At 39.2% G+C, this 20455-nt stretch overlaps 1 protein-coding gene across 1 annotated transcript in view; it reads right to left on the reverse strand.

Annotated features, from left to right (window-relative positions):
- Positions 1 to 20455, reverse strand: part of LOC149435260 (transportin-1-like) — a gene marked incomplete at its 5' end in the record, with an annotated part of 62534 nt that overhangs the window by 8048 nt on the left and 34031 nt on the right. Inside the window, 7 exons of the mRNA XM_089662855.1 lie at positions 1103 to 1246; positions 1914 to 1988; positions 2260 to 2359; positions 3485 to 3560; positions 13130 to 13225; positions 19760 to 19858; positions 20334 to 20421. Of these exons, the coding sequence (XP_089518981.1) occupies positions 1139 to 1246; positions 1914 to 1988; positions 2260 to 2359; positions 3485 to 3560; positions 13130 to 13225; positions 19760 to 19858; positions 20334 to 20421 (642 nt within the window). The remainder of the gene's footprint in view (positions 1 to 1102; positions 1247 to 1913; positions 1989 to 2259; positions 2360 to 3484; positions 3561 to 13129; positions 13226 to 19759; positions 19859 to 20333; positions 20422 to 20455) is intronic.

A 20455-nucleotide genomic window follows, 5' to 3' on the forward strand; every position in this document is an offset into this window, starting at 1 on the left:
TATGGATCTCCTAGAAAAAGGTAATTACCTGGCTAGTATACTGACTCTCAATACTTTCTGAATCACTGACCTAAAACAATTATGCATAGCTAGTCAGAATAAAGTCAAAATCCCTTATCTACAATATTTGTTTTGGATTTGTGAACTAGATTAAACAAACAAGTGGTCAGCCAAGTACATATCTCTCAGAGGGGGAGGCTACAAATGGCAATCTTTAGGTTCCTCAGAGGAAAGGATTATCGCAAAGTGATTGTAAAGAGTCATTTTATTTTTAATTAAAAGAACAAATATGTTATACTTACCTACTCTGTGCAATGGTTTTGCACACAACAGCCTCAAACCTCCTTTTCTCAGGTCCCCCGAGGGCGCATTTGGCTCCTCTTCGTCCGGTGCTGCTTCTTATGGGGGCACTTGCTCCTGAGCCCTGCTGCCTGTGTCTATAGGCACAGACAGCAGGGAACAGCCCAACCCCTCACCAGAGTTTGACTGACAGCAGTAGAAGACAATGGCTCCAGCTGCTATCGATCAGCCCTCTGAGGAGGGACAGAGGAAAGAGCCGCTACTCTCATTCACAGCATTGGAACGTGATGGGGCTCAGGTAAGCAAACATATCATACTTACTGCTCTGTGCAGTGGGTTATACACATAGCAGTTCCAACCCTCCTATTCTGGGGTCCCCCGCAAGTGCTCCTGGTGCCTCCCTCCTGCCCACACAGCAAGCAGCATGTTATGGGATCTCCCAAGCCACTGCTATCTGTGTCCATTCACACACTAACATGGCTGGGCCCTGCCCTCGCTCGCTCTACACTGGCTCACTGGCTGTGACTGACAGTAGTGGGAGCCAATACCTCCTACTGCTGTCTCAGCCAAAGAGGAGGAAGAGTCTCCGGAGAGCCACTGCTCTTGCGCACATCGCTGGATTGAGAGGGAGCTCAGGTAAGTATGATGGGAGGTATAAAATTCATAAAGGTAAAAAAAACCTTGAGCCTTTACAACTAAGTCTTACAAAGCAACCAAAGAGCTAGTAGATTAAGATCAAATTTAACATTAGTAGAGGCAGGAATTGCTAGAACATTATATACCATTTTGCAATGCTACTTACCCCTAACGGTGAGACTGCAGCTAGAGCACATCTAGGTTAAACTCCATAGTATGCTGCAAGACGTTCTTTAAGCGGAAGTGGAAACTGGTCTGAAAAGCGTCTCCAATTTTCATCCCCTACTTGGTTTTTAAATCCGTGAAGAATCTACAAAGAAAATCAAATTTCATTGCCTTAGACTGCAGAATCAAAACGAAGCAGCTGAATACATGCCTTGGCTAAAACACCATTAGTCCCCTCTGTTCACTAGCTTGAATATATGTAAACATAATATTCTGTATTATATTTTGGTGGCCCCATCCACATCATTATGCAGATTCCATATCCAACCTGTCAACCTGCAGTTTCCTGATCATGTGACATCTTAATACTGGGTTCACCGCTTCTCAGTAAACAATTGTGAGGAAAAAGATGAAACGATGGCTTCTCTATGTTATCTGAAGCTACCAAATATAGCAGCTCCAGAGCATTGGAGAGTGTTTGCCCCTTAAAAATTCTGGTATTAAATTACATTAGAGAGAAATATTTTTGCTCTTCTTAAAGAGCCAATAAGGAAAAGTACTCTTTACAGCACCACTGGATTCTATAGGCAATACACAGAAAGAAAATACAAAATTTAAATAATGCCAATCAAAAAATGGTGAGTGGTAACTACATTTCCAGCACATGAAATAACTCTACTATCCATCTGTTCCGTAACAGTGTTAAACTGCAGTGCTGTACAGTAACAGAATTAAAACAAACTAGGATATTAAAAGTCCAGAAGAGTCTTGTCAATAATTTGGAAAAATTAGAACTGAAGTTTGTGTAATACCTTACAGAACATGTCCCGAAGATCTTCCTTTGGATTAATCCACGATGCAACAGCATCACAGAAAAATATAAAATCCTGAAAATTATAAAAATGAGATCAATATCCAAGTACTACTTTGGCGAATGACGTTTTCTTTTAGAAACATTTATGAAAACTATAGTATACCTGTCCAATCCCATAATAAAAATATATACAACTTAATACTATAGATCAAAGAACGGATAACTAAAGTGAGGAGCATGTTTTTGCTCTGTTAGAAGTGTACACAGGAATGATAAGATAAATGTCAAAATTTTTAGATGCAACAATAAAAAAAAAAAAAAAAAAAATTCAAGGCCATTTTTACCTGAACAACACCTCCAGGATTAACACTGATCATAGTACAAATTCCACGAAAAGCAGAATCCTTCTCCTCATTGTCCCGGATGTTTCGTAATGATGTACACCTAAGGAAATCCCAGACAAGTTACACTACCCTCAACTTTACCATAATATGAAAGATATAGAAGCAAGTGTTAAAACTCTAAATGCAAAGATGCTGAAGTGCTGGTGTTTTCTTTTAATTTTCAGAAAAATACATTTAACAGGCTAAAGGGAAAAAACAAAACAAAAGAAAAGTAAAATGGTATCGCAAATCTCACACACTATAAGGCACTATTGAAATGTCCATTCACATACAGAATCTGTAGAGTAGGATAATTTAACCCCTACTCTACCAATACCCAGCACACTTCAGCTGCAATTGACCTTTACCTGTTGGGACATCATCTGAACATGGAGAGAGATGATCTGGCATGTGTGACCCAAGTAAATTTTGACTACGTATTGACTATTTATCATATTTGGCCATCAGCATTGATTGTCTAACCTGTTGTACATGTGGCAGCCAGACAAAGAAGAGAAATCTAAGGTGGCTCCATCTGCCTGTGTATGTCCTCTTTTTAACAAAAGTCCCCACAGTATGGACCACTGCCTTAAAATATCTTTAATGTAGCAAAATAAAAACAGCTGTATATTTAAATCTGCCATATACCACAAAAAATACATTTCAGGAAAGTCGCCAATGTAACTAATGTATTGTAAGACATAACTCATTGGCGTGCAGAATATATGCATGCATCATTTCTATCAATTCACAATTGATGCCGCTTTAAGTGTACCTGTAGTTTACGCATGGGAGAGGGTTGAAGAATGTATTTTAACATTGAGATCACTAGTTTCTAGTTCAGAAAGGAGGCAACATCCACAAAATGGCTCCCTCCAATGTCTAGACTACAGGTAAACTTGATATACAACAAGCTCTAGACACAGCAAGCATGTGACAATCTTATCCCATGCTCCCATGCATCATCAATTAGTTAGCCACAACAAAGAAATAGGTAACAGTTTACATGACAATGTTTGAAAGGAAAAAAAAAAGTGACGAAACCTAGGACAAGATTAGTCACATTGTTGACAAATGACTTCATGTAATAACTGACGAAGAAAAAAAAAAAAAAAAATCCAAAAGATGTGAACTATAAAGAAAACATGAAGAGAAATGATTTAAAAAAAGATTGAAGAATACACACCAGGGTCTTATAAACTGCTGTAGCATGGGGGCCACCTCTTGAGGACAAACGTAACCAAGACGACCAATTGTTATTGCTAAGGCAACGCAATCACGGTTATACACCACCAAACGCCAACCAAGACATGAGCAAATGAGGGGGGGAGGAGAAAAAAATAAAGAAAAAAACAACAAATAACTCAGAAACAGAAAACAGAATCTGTGTATGATAATAAACATAAGATATCACTAGTGTAGTTTATGAGCACTGCCTTTGCAAAGGTAGTGACACATGGCAAAACCATCTGAAGAAGGTTAGAGGTTTGGAAGGTAGGGGAAGGCAAGGGGAATGAAGAAGGGGAAGCAAATGAGAGAACACCTAAAACACAGAGCCTACTTTGCTCGATTGACAGACTGAATGCACAAATATGGAAAACTAATTATTAATTTTACAGCCGTAACCATTTACTGATAAAAGCTCTGAAGTTCCATATTGTCAGTGATCTATCTTCTAGGCATCTGATCCATGCCTTACTCTATTTTTTTAACCCCTTTAATAATCAAATGATACCACTTTTTACAACACATGCAATGTCACTGTTTTGCTATTACTGAAAATGCAATCAAGGACTGAGCAATCCAAACTGGGCCACAATCAGACACTATGATGTTTCACTAGAGATTTGTAATATTTTATCAAGCCCCATCAGATCTGTTTTTTGCTAGTGAGAACTAACACATAGGCCTGATATACAAGCAGTCATCAAGAGCTAATCAGTTAAATCTAGGAGCAGACGGGCATCTTTAAGAAGCAAAAAATGGAGCCTGTGTGCTGACTGCTTTCTGGGACTTTTCCTTTTATTTCATATTAGCAAGTGCACTGAATAGCACATGCAACTTAGCTTCAGATTACTGCAGCTCTTTCTCAAAGGCACCAAAAAGTCATGCATGCTCTGCTTTAAGCCTCAGCACTAGGGCTTGTGTACAGGAGAAGTTGTTTACACTAGGTTTTCTCTTCTCCCATGGGCCAACGTGCCTGCAAAAGCAACTCAGAAAAAGGTCAAAAGGAACACAAGCTGAATGTAACTAAAAAATTATGCTGTTTTTTTTCTTTCTAGAAAAAACCTTTATGCTGTGTAAGGGACATGCTTACATGCATTAAAAGGCATACACCCCAAAATCAACTATGATCCAGAATCATTTTAGTTTCCAGATGGACAGACACTAGTTGATAAATTTTGTTGTGTCCAGAGAAATCCTGCAAGTAGCATTAGGCAAAGCTAGACAACTACAGAAAAACTGCTCTTTTTGTGCACCCACCTATGACTTGCCAGTAAGGTCATGCTTACATTGACAAAAATACACCAGCAATGAACTACGCATCTGTCATTCTTGAAAATGTTTGTGACAAGGGATTCCTTTCATTTTCTTAGAGTTAAACAATATTCAGGGTGAGGAGTTAGAGCTTATCTAAACTCAAGAGCAAAAATGTGTACATAAAAGCTTACTAATACTTAGATGTGGTGACTGCATTAGTTTCCTTTATTCAAGCTTTTATTTATTTTCACCTGGTAAACCAGCCAGTAATATGCTTGTTTTCCAAAGGTGACAAGTTCCACTGAACTTTATCCGTGAGGTGTAGGACCACCCTAGGCTATTCTCCTATTTGGACTACAACCACTGCTACCTTGCATCTCCATACCATAGCAAGAACATTTACTATAGCCTATATTAAGTTTAGCGCACGAGAAGTAAAAAGAACATTGTGGGAATATATTCAAACTCCAGCAGTCAGAATCTGGAGCAGCTGAGCATAGTAACCAATCAACTTCTATTTTAACTTGTTTAGGCTTTCAAAAGTGGAAGCTGAATGGTTGCAATGCACAGCTGATCCAGTCTTTGTAAATTCCTCTTACTGACTTGGGCAAAAATAATAATAATAAAAAAAAAAGGGAGGGTCAATACATCTAAGAACTGTTTGATAAGCTGCAATATTTTAAAGCAGAACTAATAAATCCCATCCTTTACAGCCATAAACACTGCTATCTTAGCCTCTGCTTGATCTGCAGTAACCATGATGCTGCAGGTTTTCAGTTATGACACCAGTTATTTGATGGCTAGACAATTCAACTGGGAGCAGCCAATAAGCACACTAGAAACTATGAGGTTGCATTCACACGTGGAGATTTGGAATTGCTGGCAGAGTCGCAGTGATTCAGCTGGCAATTCCAAATTGCAGTAAAACGACCGATGAATGCTTGGGTGGCATTATCCTTCATGGCACCCAGTATGCATTGCAATTCTGCTGAGACTGATTTACGCCAAAATGTGCATTTAAAAATTACCTTAAGCGTGTCACCCTAAAAGGAGGAGTTTCTTTCGGGTGACAAACGTGCATAGGGCAGCCCAATGGTTTGAATGGGTTGCTCTATGTGTGACACGCAAAAGCTTTCAACAGAAATCACTTGTTCCCACAATGCAATGTGTTTGGCACTTTACAGTTATTCAAGGAAGTTAAATTGGTGGGTTTAGTTCCACTTAATTTTTTGTTCCTGGGTTTAGATATACTTTGTCATGGAAAGTGATACCAATAGGATCAAGCAGATCATTACTGTAGAGCAAAAGGGATGGACTCAGCAGCTTCATAATCCAAATCTGGCTAGTGCAGAAGCTGCTCAGCGCTCACTCCTAGAAACAAATCCCAGAAAGTGCATGCATTAAAAAGACCCAAGTGACTGGTCAAACTGTCAAAACCAACTTGCACGTGTATTGCGGCAGGAATACCTGCCCTTTATGGAGTTAAGCACGTTCACGGCATACACTGTATAAAAGGTGGGGATTTGAATATACATATACAAATATCAAAAGCCAAGTTATTTCAAAGAGGCAAAAGGAGACTAGGAAACCTAGTAAGTATATAGCCAAGATGATAGTGTAAAAACAGGTATTGCAAAAATTGTATTGTGAAAACTAATTCCAAGCACTAGAAGAATAAAATGCTTTTAAACATAATCATATTGTTCTTTTATTTCAGTCTGTGCATTTTAGGTGTGCTCTCTCGTTAGGGGTGATTTAATTGTCCAGACAAGAGAAATGAGAGGGGATGCTGGAAGTAATTTAAAAATTCTGTAAGCAAAGTAAACAAATACTAAAAACTCAGCAGATCTGTATAGAAAGCAGCATAAAACAAAACCCATGTTCAGGTGACACAAACTATGCAACATTCCCATTAAACAGGCATTTGTGAACAGTCTGATGACAGCATGCAATTAAAAGCAGATGATGTTCTTTCAGTTTAAAAGCTCAATGTGGGATCATTACTTAATCACAGTTTGCCCTTCTGTCTTTTTTATGTGGGACAAAATATGAGGGGAAATCAAAAGTTAATGGTTGTCGCACTTCCTGTTTTGCCTGCAGTACAGAAAGTGAGAGAAAGTATTCCCAATGGGGACATAGATAAAAGAGCAATAAAAAACAACAGGGAATCTATCCCAAAACTTCAAAATCATTTTGGTTTGAGTTGTATTTTAAACTAGAATATTTCAGTATTTTTTAATGTACATACTGTTCCATAAGCAAAGCTTGTGTGGTGCAAAAAAACATCACAATCACTGCAATACCCAAGAGCAGCATGTAATTATGCAGACAGTAAATCTACTGTGGGATGTTTGCCATTATCACCTCGACTGTGGCAGCTATGTCTGCAGATATTTGCTCGGTAGTGTAAAAGATGCCAAGTTTTTCTTTCCTGCCGCACTCAGTGTCTGCTAAAGATTCCCATAATGGCTCTGTCATATCCAAACATAATAGAAAACCTTCTCTCCCAAAAAGCCAATGATCAGAAGTGTCAACATAACCTGTCTACACTCTGTATTGCCTTATTCTAGTGCAGAAAGCTCCACAGGTTATTTGGTAGGAACCCTGTTAAATTGCAGTATGTTGTAGAGAGTAAAGTTGGCCATAGATGGATCGAAATTCTGCAGCTTCAGCAGGGACCAGCCAAATTTTCATCCATCTATGGCAGTTTCTGTTTTACTCCCACCTATCTTCAAAAAAAAAATTTTCACTTGGTGAGAATGGTGAGAGCAGAAGCATGTTAACAGAACCTGACGTGTGCTTTAATAAAAAGGATCTATTGAATTCCTCTTTTTAAATGTAAAGCACTGCTATTTACCACCCAGACAGATCAAGTACCATTCCCTGGGAAACTGCTTTATTCATTTAAAAGACAGAATGGGAAAAAATATAAAGAGGTTGCCTATAATAAAAAACTGCATTAAAGGTTAATTTCACACCTTTGGAACATGTTCCAATCGTTTTTAGGGTGGAACATGCAACATGTTCCCGTTCCTGCAGCCACTCCCTGATACTCTGTCTCCCTTTGACCGCAAGCCAGGGATCTTCTCCTTGCACTCGCTGTCACTAATAAAAACGTGGCTGTGCAGGGCTCCACCCACATGGCCACGTCATTCATTCACATAGTTCTGTGAATGGAAGAACTACAGCTATGGTTAGCAACTGACAGCTTGTAGTTCTTAATGAACTACCAGGGTGCTGGTGAACGCTCTACGGAGTCAATTGATCTTTCCTGTCATTCAGTAAATGCCTGCTGGTATGATGTCCTGAGAAAGTCTGCAGGATCCAGGCACAGCAATCACGATCTGCACCAAAAGTTGTGCATGGACAACTTTATAAATAGAAGGAAAAAAAAAAAAAAACTGCACTGCAACTGGATCACATGGTACTTACAATTCGGTGCAGGAAAATGCACATTTGCAATCTGCATTTGGGGTGTCGTTAACTAATGCAGTGTGCTTGAACACGGTGTGGGATACGTGCACGGAACACTGGTTTCCCGCACCCAGTTCTGGTGTATATAAAAAAAAATTAAAAAAGGTATAGAAAATAAAATAACCGTACTGTTGCTTGTAAACACAGCCAGTCTGGAAAAGAAGGGGATAAATGTATACTTTTCTGTGGTGTGTGTTTTCGAATAGTTACACTGCTGCTCCTCGGCCACTGCAGGAATTTTTCCCTTCCAGGTGTTATGATTACCTGCTACCCTGGCAGGATGATGTGGTTCCTCCTTCAGACTCAAATGTCTGACAGTGACATACGAGTCATTGGGTGGAACAAAAGTATGCTGTGGAAGGAGCAGGTATACGTCGCACCCAAAAGTGTAATACCTGCAGCGGTGAAATTTGAAGAGAAGGGCCTCTGAAAAGGTAAACATGCTCTTCTTTTACAGCTTGGGCTGTGTCTACAAGGTACCATGTGGTGACAGGGCTACTTTAAATGGTTGATTCATTGGCTTTCATCTCATACATATACACTGCTCAAAAAAATTAAAGGAACACATTGAAAACACATCAGATCTCAATGGGGAAAAATATCCTGCTGGATATCTATATGGATATGGACTGGGTAATGTGTTAGGAATGCAAGGATGCCCCATTGTTTGATGGAAATGAAAATTATCAACCTACAGAGGACTGAATTCAAAGACACCCTAAAAACCAGTTAAAAAATGATGGAGCAGCTAGTCCATTTTGCTGAAATTTCATTGCAGCAAGTAAAAATACTCAGTACTTTGTATGGCCCCCACGTGCATGTATGCATGTCTGATAATGCTGGGGCATGCTCCTAATGAGACGAATGGTGTCCTGGGGTAATTCCTCCTAGATCTGGATCAGGGCATCACTGAGTTCCTGGACAGTCTGAGGTGCAACCTGGCAGCGCCGGATGGACAGAAACATGATATACCAGTGGTGTTCTATTGGATTTAGGTCAGGCAAGCATGGTGGACATTCAACGGTATCAATTCCTTCATTCTATAGGAACTGCCTGCATACTCTCGTAACATGAGGCCAGGCACTGTCATGAACCAGGAGGAACCCAGGACCCACTGCACCAGCATAGGGTCTGACAATGGGTCCAAGGATTTCATCCTGATACCTAATGGCAGTCAGGTTGCCGTTGTCTAGCCTGTAGAGGTCAGTGCACCCCCCATGGATATGCCTTCCCAGACCATCACTGATCCACCACCAAAATGGTGAGACACAGCAAACATTCTGCCAAAGGCATGTATTGATGTGCTATCCTGGAGGAGTTGGACTGCCTGTGCAAACTCTGTAGGGTCCTGGTATCGCCTCATGCTACCAGTAGTGACAATGACCCTAGCCAAATGCAAAACTAGTGAAAAACAGTCAAAAAGAGTAGGGAAAAAACGTCAGTGGCCTCCACCTGTAAAACCATTTCTGTTTTGGGGGTAGTCTCATTTTTGCCCATCTAGTGCACCTATTAATTTCATTAACACCAAAGCAGCTGAAACTGCTTAACAATCCCCTCTGCTACTTAACTGAGCAGATCAATATCTCAGGGGCCTTATTGACTTGATGCGATACTCTGATTAAAATGTGTTCCTTTAATTTTTTTGAGCAGTGTACATTTTCTTCAGGACTAAACCTCTTAGTTATTTTTTTAAATGTAGTCTGGTGATTGTGAAATATTGCATTTGAACATTTACTTTTTCCAGACAGCAAGAGAAGCTCCAGGACCTTTTTGCATATTACCAGATAATCTTAACTGCTCTGCTCAGAAAAGGCCTTTTTTTAGAGAGCACAAAAGCTCAAGCCCAAAATGCAAAAATTAAGGGGTCAGAGAAGTCTACCACATGTTGCATTCTCTTACGTCATTTTTCATCCCACAGTGAACCTTTAGTCAAAAAGCACATCACATTGAACATTTATAAAAAGAAAATACAAAAAACAACTAAACAAAAATACAACAGTACATGAGCCTTACAACAATGTTGCTGTAAATATATCAACTATTTCCCTACTATGGCTTGGAGATTATAGTTCTGCTATACACCATCTCCAATCACACAGGATTAAAACAATTCACAGGCTAAAAACCCTGCTGTAACGGACAACATTGAGCTTCCGTGACAAAAGGCATTCTCTTTATAAACTTAACACACTGCAAAAATGCATTAGTTTGTAAATGTGGAAGTTTTCTGATCATTTAATGTAGAAGTAAAAGCTAAAACACTAAAGCCTTGCCTCCCCACTGTTGATAAATAAGCTGCATACTACTTGCAATAAATTACAGTGTAAATACCTTTTCTTTTTCTCTTTTGGAGCGGTCATGTGGCTACACAGTTTGCTGTGTGTCAGTGAGAGGCTTGCTACAGCTACTGAGTGGGACCGCTCTCCCCCTTTGACAATGGTAGAAAACTGGAAGCTGGCGGGTGACATTACAGCGAAGTGAATTCAGTACTGCTGCCAGGCCTCTCACGGATGCACGGTGATGGAGGTGTGCAATCACGTGACCGCTCCAAAGTATTGAGGGGGTAAAAAAAAAAAAAAAGTATAATTTAGTGCAAACCGTATGTAGCATGATTATCAGCAAAGGGGAGGACAAGGCTTTAAACCTTATTTTTGTCTTTACTTCTACTTTAAATTCACATTTGATAAAAAAAAAAAAGACAATAAAATGTTCAAGTCCAGTCTGTTACAGTAAAGCTGTAGAAAATCTAAAGAAGCACGACTCAACATTTCTAAACCTTTTTATAGTTATCAATGAAAATTAAAAGTTCCCTGGCATCAATATGAATTCTAGGTATGGTATATGTATGACAGTTACACTGGTCCAGCTTGGACCAATGTAACTATATATATATATATCATACCTGGTCCTGGAAGCTGGAAATAACTGAATTAGACACCGCTACTCCATTGTTCTCTCTTGTTTTTGGGTCCTAAGCAGCTAGCCTGCTGCATTTAGAACACAGGAAGTTAGCCACTCAGAACAGGTGGCATTTATCACTGGCCCACCTTTCCACCTCATCCAATCAGAGAATGATTTGCATTCATTCAGAAAATGCAAAGAAGTCTCTGAAAGGCACTCGTGCTGAGCAGCTAACCTGTGTTCAGCATGCGTCAGGCCAGTCACTCAGCATGGGACACAGAAGCAAGTGGAGATCACTGGAGTAGCAGTGTTTACACTTCAGTGATTTCCAGCTTTCAATGGCTTCAGCCAGATATGGTATTATACATTGATACATTGGTCCAGCTTGGACTAATATAACTATATATATATAAAAATCTCTAATTGAAAGTCCACTTTAAAGCCTAACTCCAGCCAAAACGATAATATTTTTAGACTTGTAAGAATAAAAACTCAAGTAATTTGTTTTTATTGTTGTTCATAATGCCATGGTATTCCTCTCCATTCCTACCCGTGGCACCAGGGCAAGAAATGAGAGCAATGAAAGGAATTTTTCACTTTCTGTCCTGACAGTAAGCAAGGGGAAACCTTCCTAATGAGGACATACACCTGAAAATAAAAACAGAGGTTCATTTAATTTCTGACTCTGTCCATATCTAAATATAAAACAAAGAAGCCTGGCTGGAGCTGAGCTTTAACCCTTTAGGTGCTGAACAAATTAAAATTAAACTTTTTGGACTGAAAAATTAAACAGCTAAATACGTCATTTTTAGAAAGCAGAGGAATTGTAGAATAAAATATGGTAGTAGACATTTTTGAAGTCGTTAAAGATATTTGCTCAACTTTATCAAACCAATTTTTGCAGAAAAAATAAATTTTAGTGTACAAAAACACATTATCCATTTTTTTTTTAATTTAAAAGATAAAATTTTGTAAAGCAAATATCAAATAAGTCAGGCCTCACAATTCCATGCACCTGAAAAACTACAACTTACGAAACTGTAGTAATAGCACATCAGCAATTTTTTAAAAATGTTTACAGGTTATCAGTTTAGAGACGACTGTAAAATGATGGCCCTGGAATTATTCCTCACTCTGGTGTGTGCGATCAGACATAATATGTGTGACACGATCGCTTACATATGCATCCTAGGTGTGCGTATGTTTCTTTGTGGGCCAAATGTATGAAGAATAACTCTTGGTGACCACATTTAAGCCATCAGAAAAAACAGACTATTTTAACCCTTTAACTGACATGGAAATTACTCACGACATGGAAATGAGAAATGCCTTAGCTGTCCTTTTCCAAGACCACTGGTCTCCAAATTGTGGAGCGCAAGCCCGATGCGCCCCTCTGCTAGCCTTTATCTGGCCCTTGGGGGGACTACTCCTCCCAATGATAAGAGGCACTAATCCTCCCACTGACACCAACAATGGGGCACTATTTACTCCACTGAAACCAATGATGAGGTACTACTCCTCCCACTAAGACCAATGATGGGGCACTATTTCTCCCACTGACACCAATAATGGGGCACTACTCCTTCTATCCCCACTAGCCACAACCTGGCCCTCCTTAAGTCTGAAAGACAAACTGGCCCTTTGTTTGAAAAGTTTGGAGACCCCTGTCCTAGACAATTAAGGACAAGTCAACACTCCTTTTCCCTGTGAAAGAGAAACTGATGTATTTGGAAAAAGTGGCTTGGCCACATGGAGTAAATAAATGGTTACAATACAAAGTGTTTTATTCTTTCTAGGATGTACAGCATTGGGGAACATTTTCTTTTGATAACTACTAAATGTTGCGAACTGCAAAACAACTGTGGCTTGTAAACATTTTGGCATTTAAAGAAGTGATCATGAGTATAAAAAGCAGAAAACTCCCACATCTTTAGAAAAAAAAACACTCGCTCTTCAAACAGTTGGCACAGGGTACCTGTATTCTCTAAAAGAGTCTTTGGCGTGTTGGGTTTGTTAATGATTTCTACAAGTTGGTGCAACACCATTGGAATATAAGGCTGCATTTCAATTCCTAAAAAAAATAAATAAATAAAAAATAAATAAAAACAGGCTTCTTAGTTAATACACCTGCTGTGTATTCACAGCCAGTAGGACAAAAAAAAAATAATTTTTTGGTACTCACCATAAAATCCTTTCCTTGGAGTCCCTGAATGACACAGAGGTCTTTCACTTTCTTGTTATACTGAAGTATTGGACAATGGCAAACAAAAAGCAGTAGGCCAGCCAGGGATAACACGTTCAGCTACTAGCATGTCACAACTAGGTAGAAAAGCATATACCTCCAAGAAAAGGATTTTACAGCACGTACAAAATTCCAATTTTTTTTTTCTTATCCATTGAGGGACACAAGAAATATTTCACCTTTGGGACTTCCACCTGCTAGTAATTTGAGAACATGTAAACAGAAGACCAGGGGACTATGCTGCAAAGAGGAAAACTGTTGCTTGAAGCGGAAAAAGCCCAAGAAGCACTAACTGACCTAGCAGAGTGTGCCTTGACAGGAAAGGGTGGGAACTGATCCTCGAGTCCATAAGCTTAAATTACAAATCAGTCTGCATCACCTTGGAGATGAAGAGGGGAATCAGCCGTTCTAAAAGCAGTGGCTAAGAAAAACTCGGACAGCCAAAGCCACAACCATACAATGGAGGGAAATTCCTTTTGGACAACTAAAGCATGTTGAGGTGAAAGGCAGAAAAAAGTCCCAAAACCGCCTTGTCCACATGCAAAATCAGAAAAAGCTCCCTGTAGGATGACAAATTCAACATTTGCCTTACAGAGATGATGGCTACAAGGAACACCACCTTGTGGGTGGGAGTAGAAAGAAGAATGTTTGATGGCTTCAAGCAGCAGCTTGTGAAGCACAGAGAGAACCAGATTCAGATCTCACAGTCACCCTGGAACAGGAGAAGCTTAAAGTTTGTGTGCGCAACGGTCTCTGAAACAAAATAGAGCATGAAAAAAGACAGGAACCTGACCTTAAGTAGCGTTTAGAGACAATGCTGATCCAGACCCAACTGTTGGAATGAAAGGATTTGTCCCTCAGAGAAACACCGAGGGTGGAAACCTTGAGACACTTGCAATATATAAAGTATCCCTTTCATGTCTGATGACAGTCCTTGTTGGAAAGAGGGTTCCCTAGCTTATAACACCATAGAAATCAGATTGAGATATCCCCATCTCAAAACCTGGGCTTCAAGAGCCATTGCATTAAAGCCAGCAGACAAAGCAGGATGGCAAATCTCTCTGAGACAAAAAAATCCTGATGACCTGGCAGAGCCCACAGAGCATCCACTAGAAGTCTTACCAAGTCACATTCAACATCTGCCTGAGCCAGTCCAGAGCAACGAGGAACACTAGAAGGCCATAAGGGCCTTACAAGATAACCAAAAGGTGTTTACACATTATGCAGGATTTGGATCACCTCACTTTCCTGTTCTTTGGAGTACAATACAGGGATGCCCTCTATACCCCTAAATAATTCGCTCCTGCGATTGAAACATGTCCTTCAGTACTAAGGCCAACCTGGACATTCAAAGCACAAGGGTGGCCAGATACCGACATAAGTTGTGTCTTTTTCAGACAGTGTCTTTTTGTTTCTTACTACTCCACTATCTTGCTTTCAAACCTTATTCAAATCTTAAATGACTTTCAGCTATTTCAGGATTGCTAGTTAACAAAATCCATGATCTTAAGTGTTATATTTACAGAGGATCAAATCCAATCTCTCAAAGATAACTTTCCCTATCGTTGGGTGTCTTCATAAGATTTATCATTGTTAAAGATTTTACATCCAGTTAACCAGTTTTTTTTTTACAAATCGTATCTACAACTGAATCCTGGAGGAAAAATGTAATATCTTGGCTGGAAAAGACAACTGTAAATTCAGGGTCCTCCCATTCATAAATTCCCTTCCAGTTATCACAGTCGATTCAACAGGCATGTAAAAGGTTCATGTGGCAAGATTTTAGATGAAGTCTCTAAAAAGATTTTATTTTTCCCAATGGCCAAAGGGAGATCATCAATACCATATATTACTACCTAGCAGCACAAATTACCCCCCTGGCCTCTTTATCATACACTCCATTTTAAAACAGCATCAGAGAATACCTGGTCAGGCTCCTGGCAATAGACACTGTCCTATCGACAGCTCCTGACTCTCAAACAATAATTCAGTGCGCTAGCACTAGCAAAATAATAGGGTTTCTGTAAAATATTCTAGGAGACTACTTACATCCCTTGCAACCCTCACTAACAATCTTTTTCCCCAGGATGCAATGAGCCATGTTGATTTTTGTGGTGGTATAAAACAGATATTCGCTGGGTGCATGATTTGTAAAATTTCTCTTCACTGGAAATCTTCACACCAGGCTCCATCTGTAGAACTAATTATCTTCAAATTTGTAAAAAAGTACAGTCGACCATAAAAGACAATCGCTTTTGACTCTCACCACTTTTAAGCATATATTGCCTGCACGATCCACTTTCTAAAAACGGTATACTATCTTCAATCTATAACTCCCCTTTGGAGGACAATCTGTCATACCCCTACCTTATGTCTTTTGGTGGGAAAAAGACCTGGGCGGACCACTGGAGCCGCACCAGTGGGTCCAAATCTGCGATACAATTGCACATGTATTGTTAAACTCATTTATTGAAGGCAAATATAAGCTTTTGTTTAGGTGTTAAGTGGTAGCTTAAAGATTGGCCAAATTTGTCTAGGGCACCTCAAACCTCTGCTTTCAGGGTTGAGAACCTGGTATTCTAGAACACATTTGGTCAGAATGTGAAAGAACCAAACTTTTATACTAGGGGTTATCAACTAGCTTACATGGTCTTGGGCTTTAGCGTCCCTAAAAATTAACCATTGCAATGCACCGCACACCAATTTAAGCTCCTGACTTATCTTTACATTCACTAAACAGACTTTAGAAAGACCATGTTGGTTTGGAACTCTGGTCACAGGTGAAATAAAAGGTCATGGTACTTTTTAATCAAAAGCTGGCAGCTATCTTACAGGATAAAGTAAAAAAAATTAAATAAAAAGGCATGGAATCCATGTACGATTTAATTCTCCAACCGTTTACCTTCCTGGCATCCCTTCTCACTTTACAAACTATTTCTCTGTTCAATTATTTCTATTTTTTTGGATTTGTCACTTTTGTCATACACAGCCTCCTTGCCTTGGTTTAGGCCTCAGGGATCTTCCCTGTGTTGGGACACTTAAATATTTACAGACCTACTGTAGATATCTAGAGTATGTAGAGTCCCATCCAAAATTAACCTTTCATTATTTGCGTCGTAACTTGAAATATACACAGAATGGTCAAGTGCAGCAATTTGATGTACTCTTATTTGTACTCTCTTATTGTACCCTGTGTTAAGACATTTACACTTGTGCCACTGAAGTTCGATAAATGTATTGAAACAAAGAACTAGAAGACTCCAAGTGGAATTTCTCAACACAAAGGAAGACATTCAGAGTTTTGAGATCCAAGAGAGGGTGGTGCCCTCAGAGAGACTGGAAACTGACTAGCTTGGAGTAAAATTCTTAAAATCTTTCTACCATAGGAAATGGGGTAATGACACATTGGTGCATAAGATCATGGAGGGCACTACAGAAATCTGTTAATCTCTACAGCGACAGGAAATTTTAAGGTGGAAAAGCAAGGAGCAGGAAACAAAACTCCTTCCACAGTGGAAAGATGCGGAAAAGAGGGAAATTTTTAAGGCATCTTTATAGACAGGCCAAGTGCTAAAGCAATGGAAGCTCCTATAGACCTGGAAAGTGTTAAATATGATAAGGGAGTCACTGGAAAGCGCTTTATGTTGAACGTAGGGCTCAAATGTCATTCTCAAGACTATCCATGTCCAGCACAGAGGAATTCAGACACAACACTTTAAATCCAGGCTAAGAACAGCCATGTCATATCGCTGCAATTGAAGAGGCAAGCTTCAGCAGTGATCCTCCTATGACATGAAAAAAAAAAAAAAAAAAATGAGGCATGCTAGTACAGGGGAGGGGATAATCTGGGCTGGATTGCAGTCTTGTTTGCCAGAGTCCAAATATCTTGCAGGAGGTAGCATAACCTGATCGTTATAGACTTCCTGTGTCTCTCAAAGGACAGGAAAGAAAACATTTTTAAAATAAAACACACACAGTATACCAGGATGAATGCACAACAGACTAGGTGGCAGGATTAAAACAAGGTTAAAGTAAATATGACAGTATTGAAAGTCAGTCGAAAGAGCTTACGAGTTTTTTTCCATATAAGTGATAAAATCAGCAATTACACCAAATGCCCTTTATAAGCACTCTTTCAAGGCAGCTCTAATAAGCTAGATTGTCTCAGCATACCAACTAGAACAGGAAGTTGGGGGTTGAAAAGGCCTTTCCTACACCAGCTCCTCATGTTGCCAAATAGAGTTGCATTCAGAGCCAATTATTAAAGAATTCATAAAGGGAAACAGAATTATCAGGGTGCAGTAAAGATTTCCACAAAAGCAGTTACTGTATTTCTGCTCTCTCTTGCCCTCCTATACCTTTATAAATTTACCAGATTAAAACTTGGGTGATAAAAGCCTAGGCAGCCTTTTCAACCAGGTCCACCCGAGGTTAACATGGGTTCCCTGAATAGTGGTTTTTTGAAGCCTGCCAAGTTTTAGCATCAACATCTCACACTAGCCAGCAGTGAAACCTCTCCTCTCATCTCTCAGGTAAGAAACCAATGGTAGTTCTGTAAGAGGGGATCATTCATCCAGTGGACATGTATGCAGTCAATTTCCACTAACCACCAATGCAGGAAAGCCCTTTTACACTGACCACCAATGTAAGTCCTTCTCTATTAGCTACTAATGTAAAATGACAACAATTATCACTGTCTGGTTTCTTTTCTGGCAGTTAATAATTTCGACAACAATTTTTCCTTCTAAAACATGGAGTGTTAAAAAAACGGTAAATTCTGAATGCCAAATACACTAGGTATGCATGTGTAATTTATTTATATTGACAACTAATATTTTTAACAGGTGTTACCTGAGACCTAAAAAAAATTGTTTATCTGTAGTAAAAAGGTTGAGAAAAGCTGATCTAGGGAAATGTCAAATCAAACTCTCACCAGCTATTACATTTATGCAACTTAAAAGGGTAATATGTTATTTAAAAAAAAAATGCAGCTTAAAAGCACAGACACCATCTGAGCAACAAAAATGTTAAAGGGAAACTGATTGTGTAACAATCCCACCCACCGAATGAATAATACAACCCATAAATTATTGTACTTTGGTAAAATTGAGTAATCTAATCACCACCTTAAACCTGTCCATACATGGATCAAATCTCAGCCGGTCCCTGCTGAACCAGCTGAAGTTTGATCCATGTATGGCTGGCTTAAAGTGGTAATCAGATTATTGTATTTTTGGTATCTGCATGGGGTAATACCTGATCATTTTCAGTATACGAATTCCCATATTTCCCTTCATGTGCCCTTATATTTTTTCCCCACCTCTATATGCAAGCCAAGCTGTGCAACAAAAAAAAAAGGACAGACGTCCCAGTTACAGACGATGGGACAAGCCATACAACACTGCCAGGTGGGCTTAGAAAGGCTGGCTTTTATTGATATGGTTTTTAAACTTTGTTCTAAAAGGAAAAAACTTGTTGCTGTAACTGCCTACAAAATGTTACTGGACTTGAGCTTAAGCTTGTCACTTACAGGTCTAAGGAAAATAAGAGGAAAGAGGTGTTTAAGTACTGCAGTTGGAAAACAGTAGCTCTGAAAAAGTGATTTAGACAAACCATATTGAAAAATAAACTGCATAACTTGCATAAAAACTGATGAATATGACATTCAAAAGTGACAGATTCAGGTTAACGCTTTGAAGGTGAGGAGAGAGAACATGTTACTTTTTTTGCTGGTAAAATTTAAAATTTCAGTTAAACTTCTTTGAAAACAAAAGTGACAGATTCTTTGTCAATTACCAAGCATGCATAACCGGTGACTGCTTCACTACAAGGCAGTGGCACACCAAGTAGTAAAGGACATAGCCAGCAACTTGGCTTTCATCCCTGTAAAGCAAGAATAGGCTTGGCCACCTGCTATGCCACATTTTGCACTTGCCAAGAATCCCTAAAAAGAATGCACAAAAAGGAGGAACATTAAATAAAATGGCATGGTCAGATTCTTCACCCCATCAGATGCATTCTTTAAAAAGCTCAACATTAAAATATGCCCCCTTCAGTGGGGCTCCCCCCCATACAGCTAGGGATAAATGTTTTTTGTCAAGGGGAAATAGCAACCATAAATACCCAATTGGGGGGGGGGAAAGAAGACAACACAATGGCAAGAGTTCATGTTCAAAAACAGAGTGGACTCGAGTATAGCATAACAGTAATGGTTTTTTTTTTTGTTTTTTGTTTTTTTAGAACACTAGCAATTCACAAAATTATTACAATCATTTCCTTTAAACACCTCTGAACTATACCTAAATTGAGTAACTTAATGACAGCAGTCAAGTGTCCACCTGTTTTACACCAAGTAAAGCTTACCCATTTGTATAGAAATTTCACCAATTGCCCAGGTAGCATTGTTGCATACAGAAATTAAATCAGGGTTTAGGTTTGTTCCTAAGATAGGCATGAAATCCGCTATAAAAAAAAAAAAAAAAAAAAAAAGAAACTAAGTATGTTTAATAAAAATTCTCAAGTATTAAATGTTCTAAGGTTAAAGCAACTGTCACTACTTTTTACATGGTTATCTTTTTTTTTTGTATTATACTTATGTCACCCATGTCTTGCTCTCCTTAACAGTTATGTCAACTGAAGAATCTTCAGCATCTAAAACTTACAAAAAAGTGTTCGAGGCCCAGTCTCCCAAAGTGTGCTGGACACAGCAGTGAGTGGAAATCAGAGGGTGGGAGCCACAGTGCATGGGGTGGAGGATCAGGCATCTTATGCTCCCAGCAGATACTAAAGATTCTTCAGCAGACGTAGCTCTTGAAAACAGTGAAGACCAGAAGTACGGGTGCATGTATAACCCCTTTAATAGAATATTTTTTTGTATATTTACTGTTTGTGACAGAGTGGCTTTAACTGTAATAGGAAAGCATAGTAACATACGTACCAATGCATGATTTGACATGTTGAAAGCATGCCTTGGTAAGGTCTCCCAATAATGCAAAAGAACTTTGCCTCACCTCTGGCATCTTATCCTAGGGAAACAAAGTTTACACTGAGGTTAAGAGG

The sequence above is a fragment of the Staurois parvus genome, unplaced genomic scaffold (genome assembly GCF_062004578.1).
Source record: "Staurois parvus isolate SC_StPar_1 unplaced genomic scaffold, SC_StPar_1.0 ptg001567l, whole genome shotgun sequence".
Classification (NCBI taxonomy): Eukaryota; Metazoa; Chordata; class Amphibia; order Anura; family Ranidae; genus Staurois; species Staurois parvus.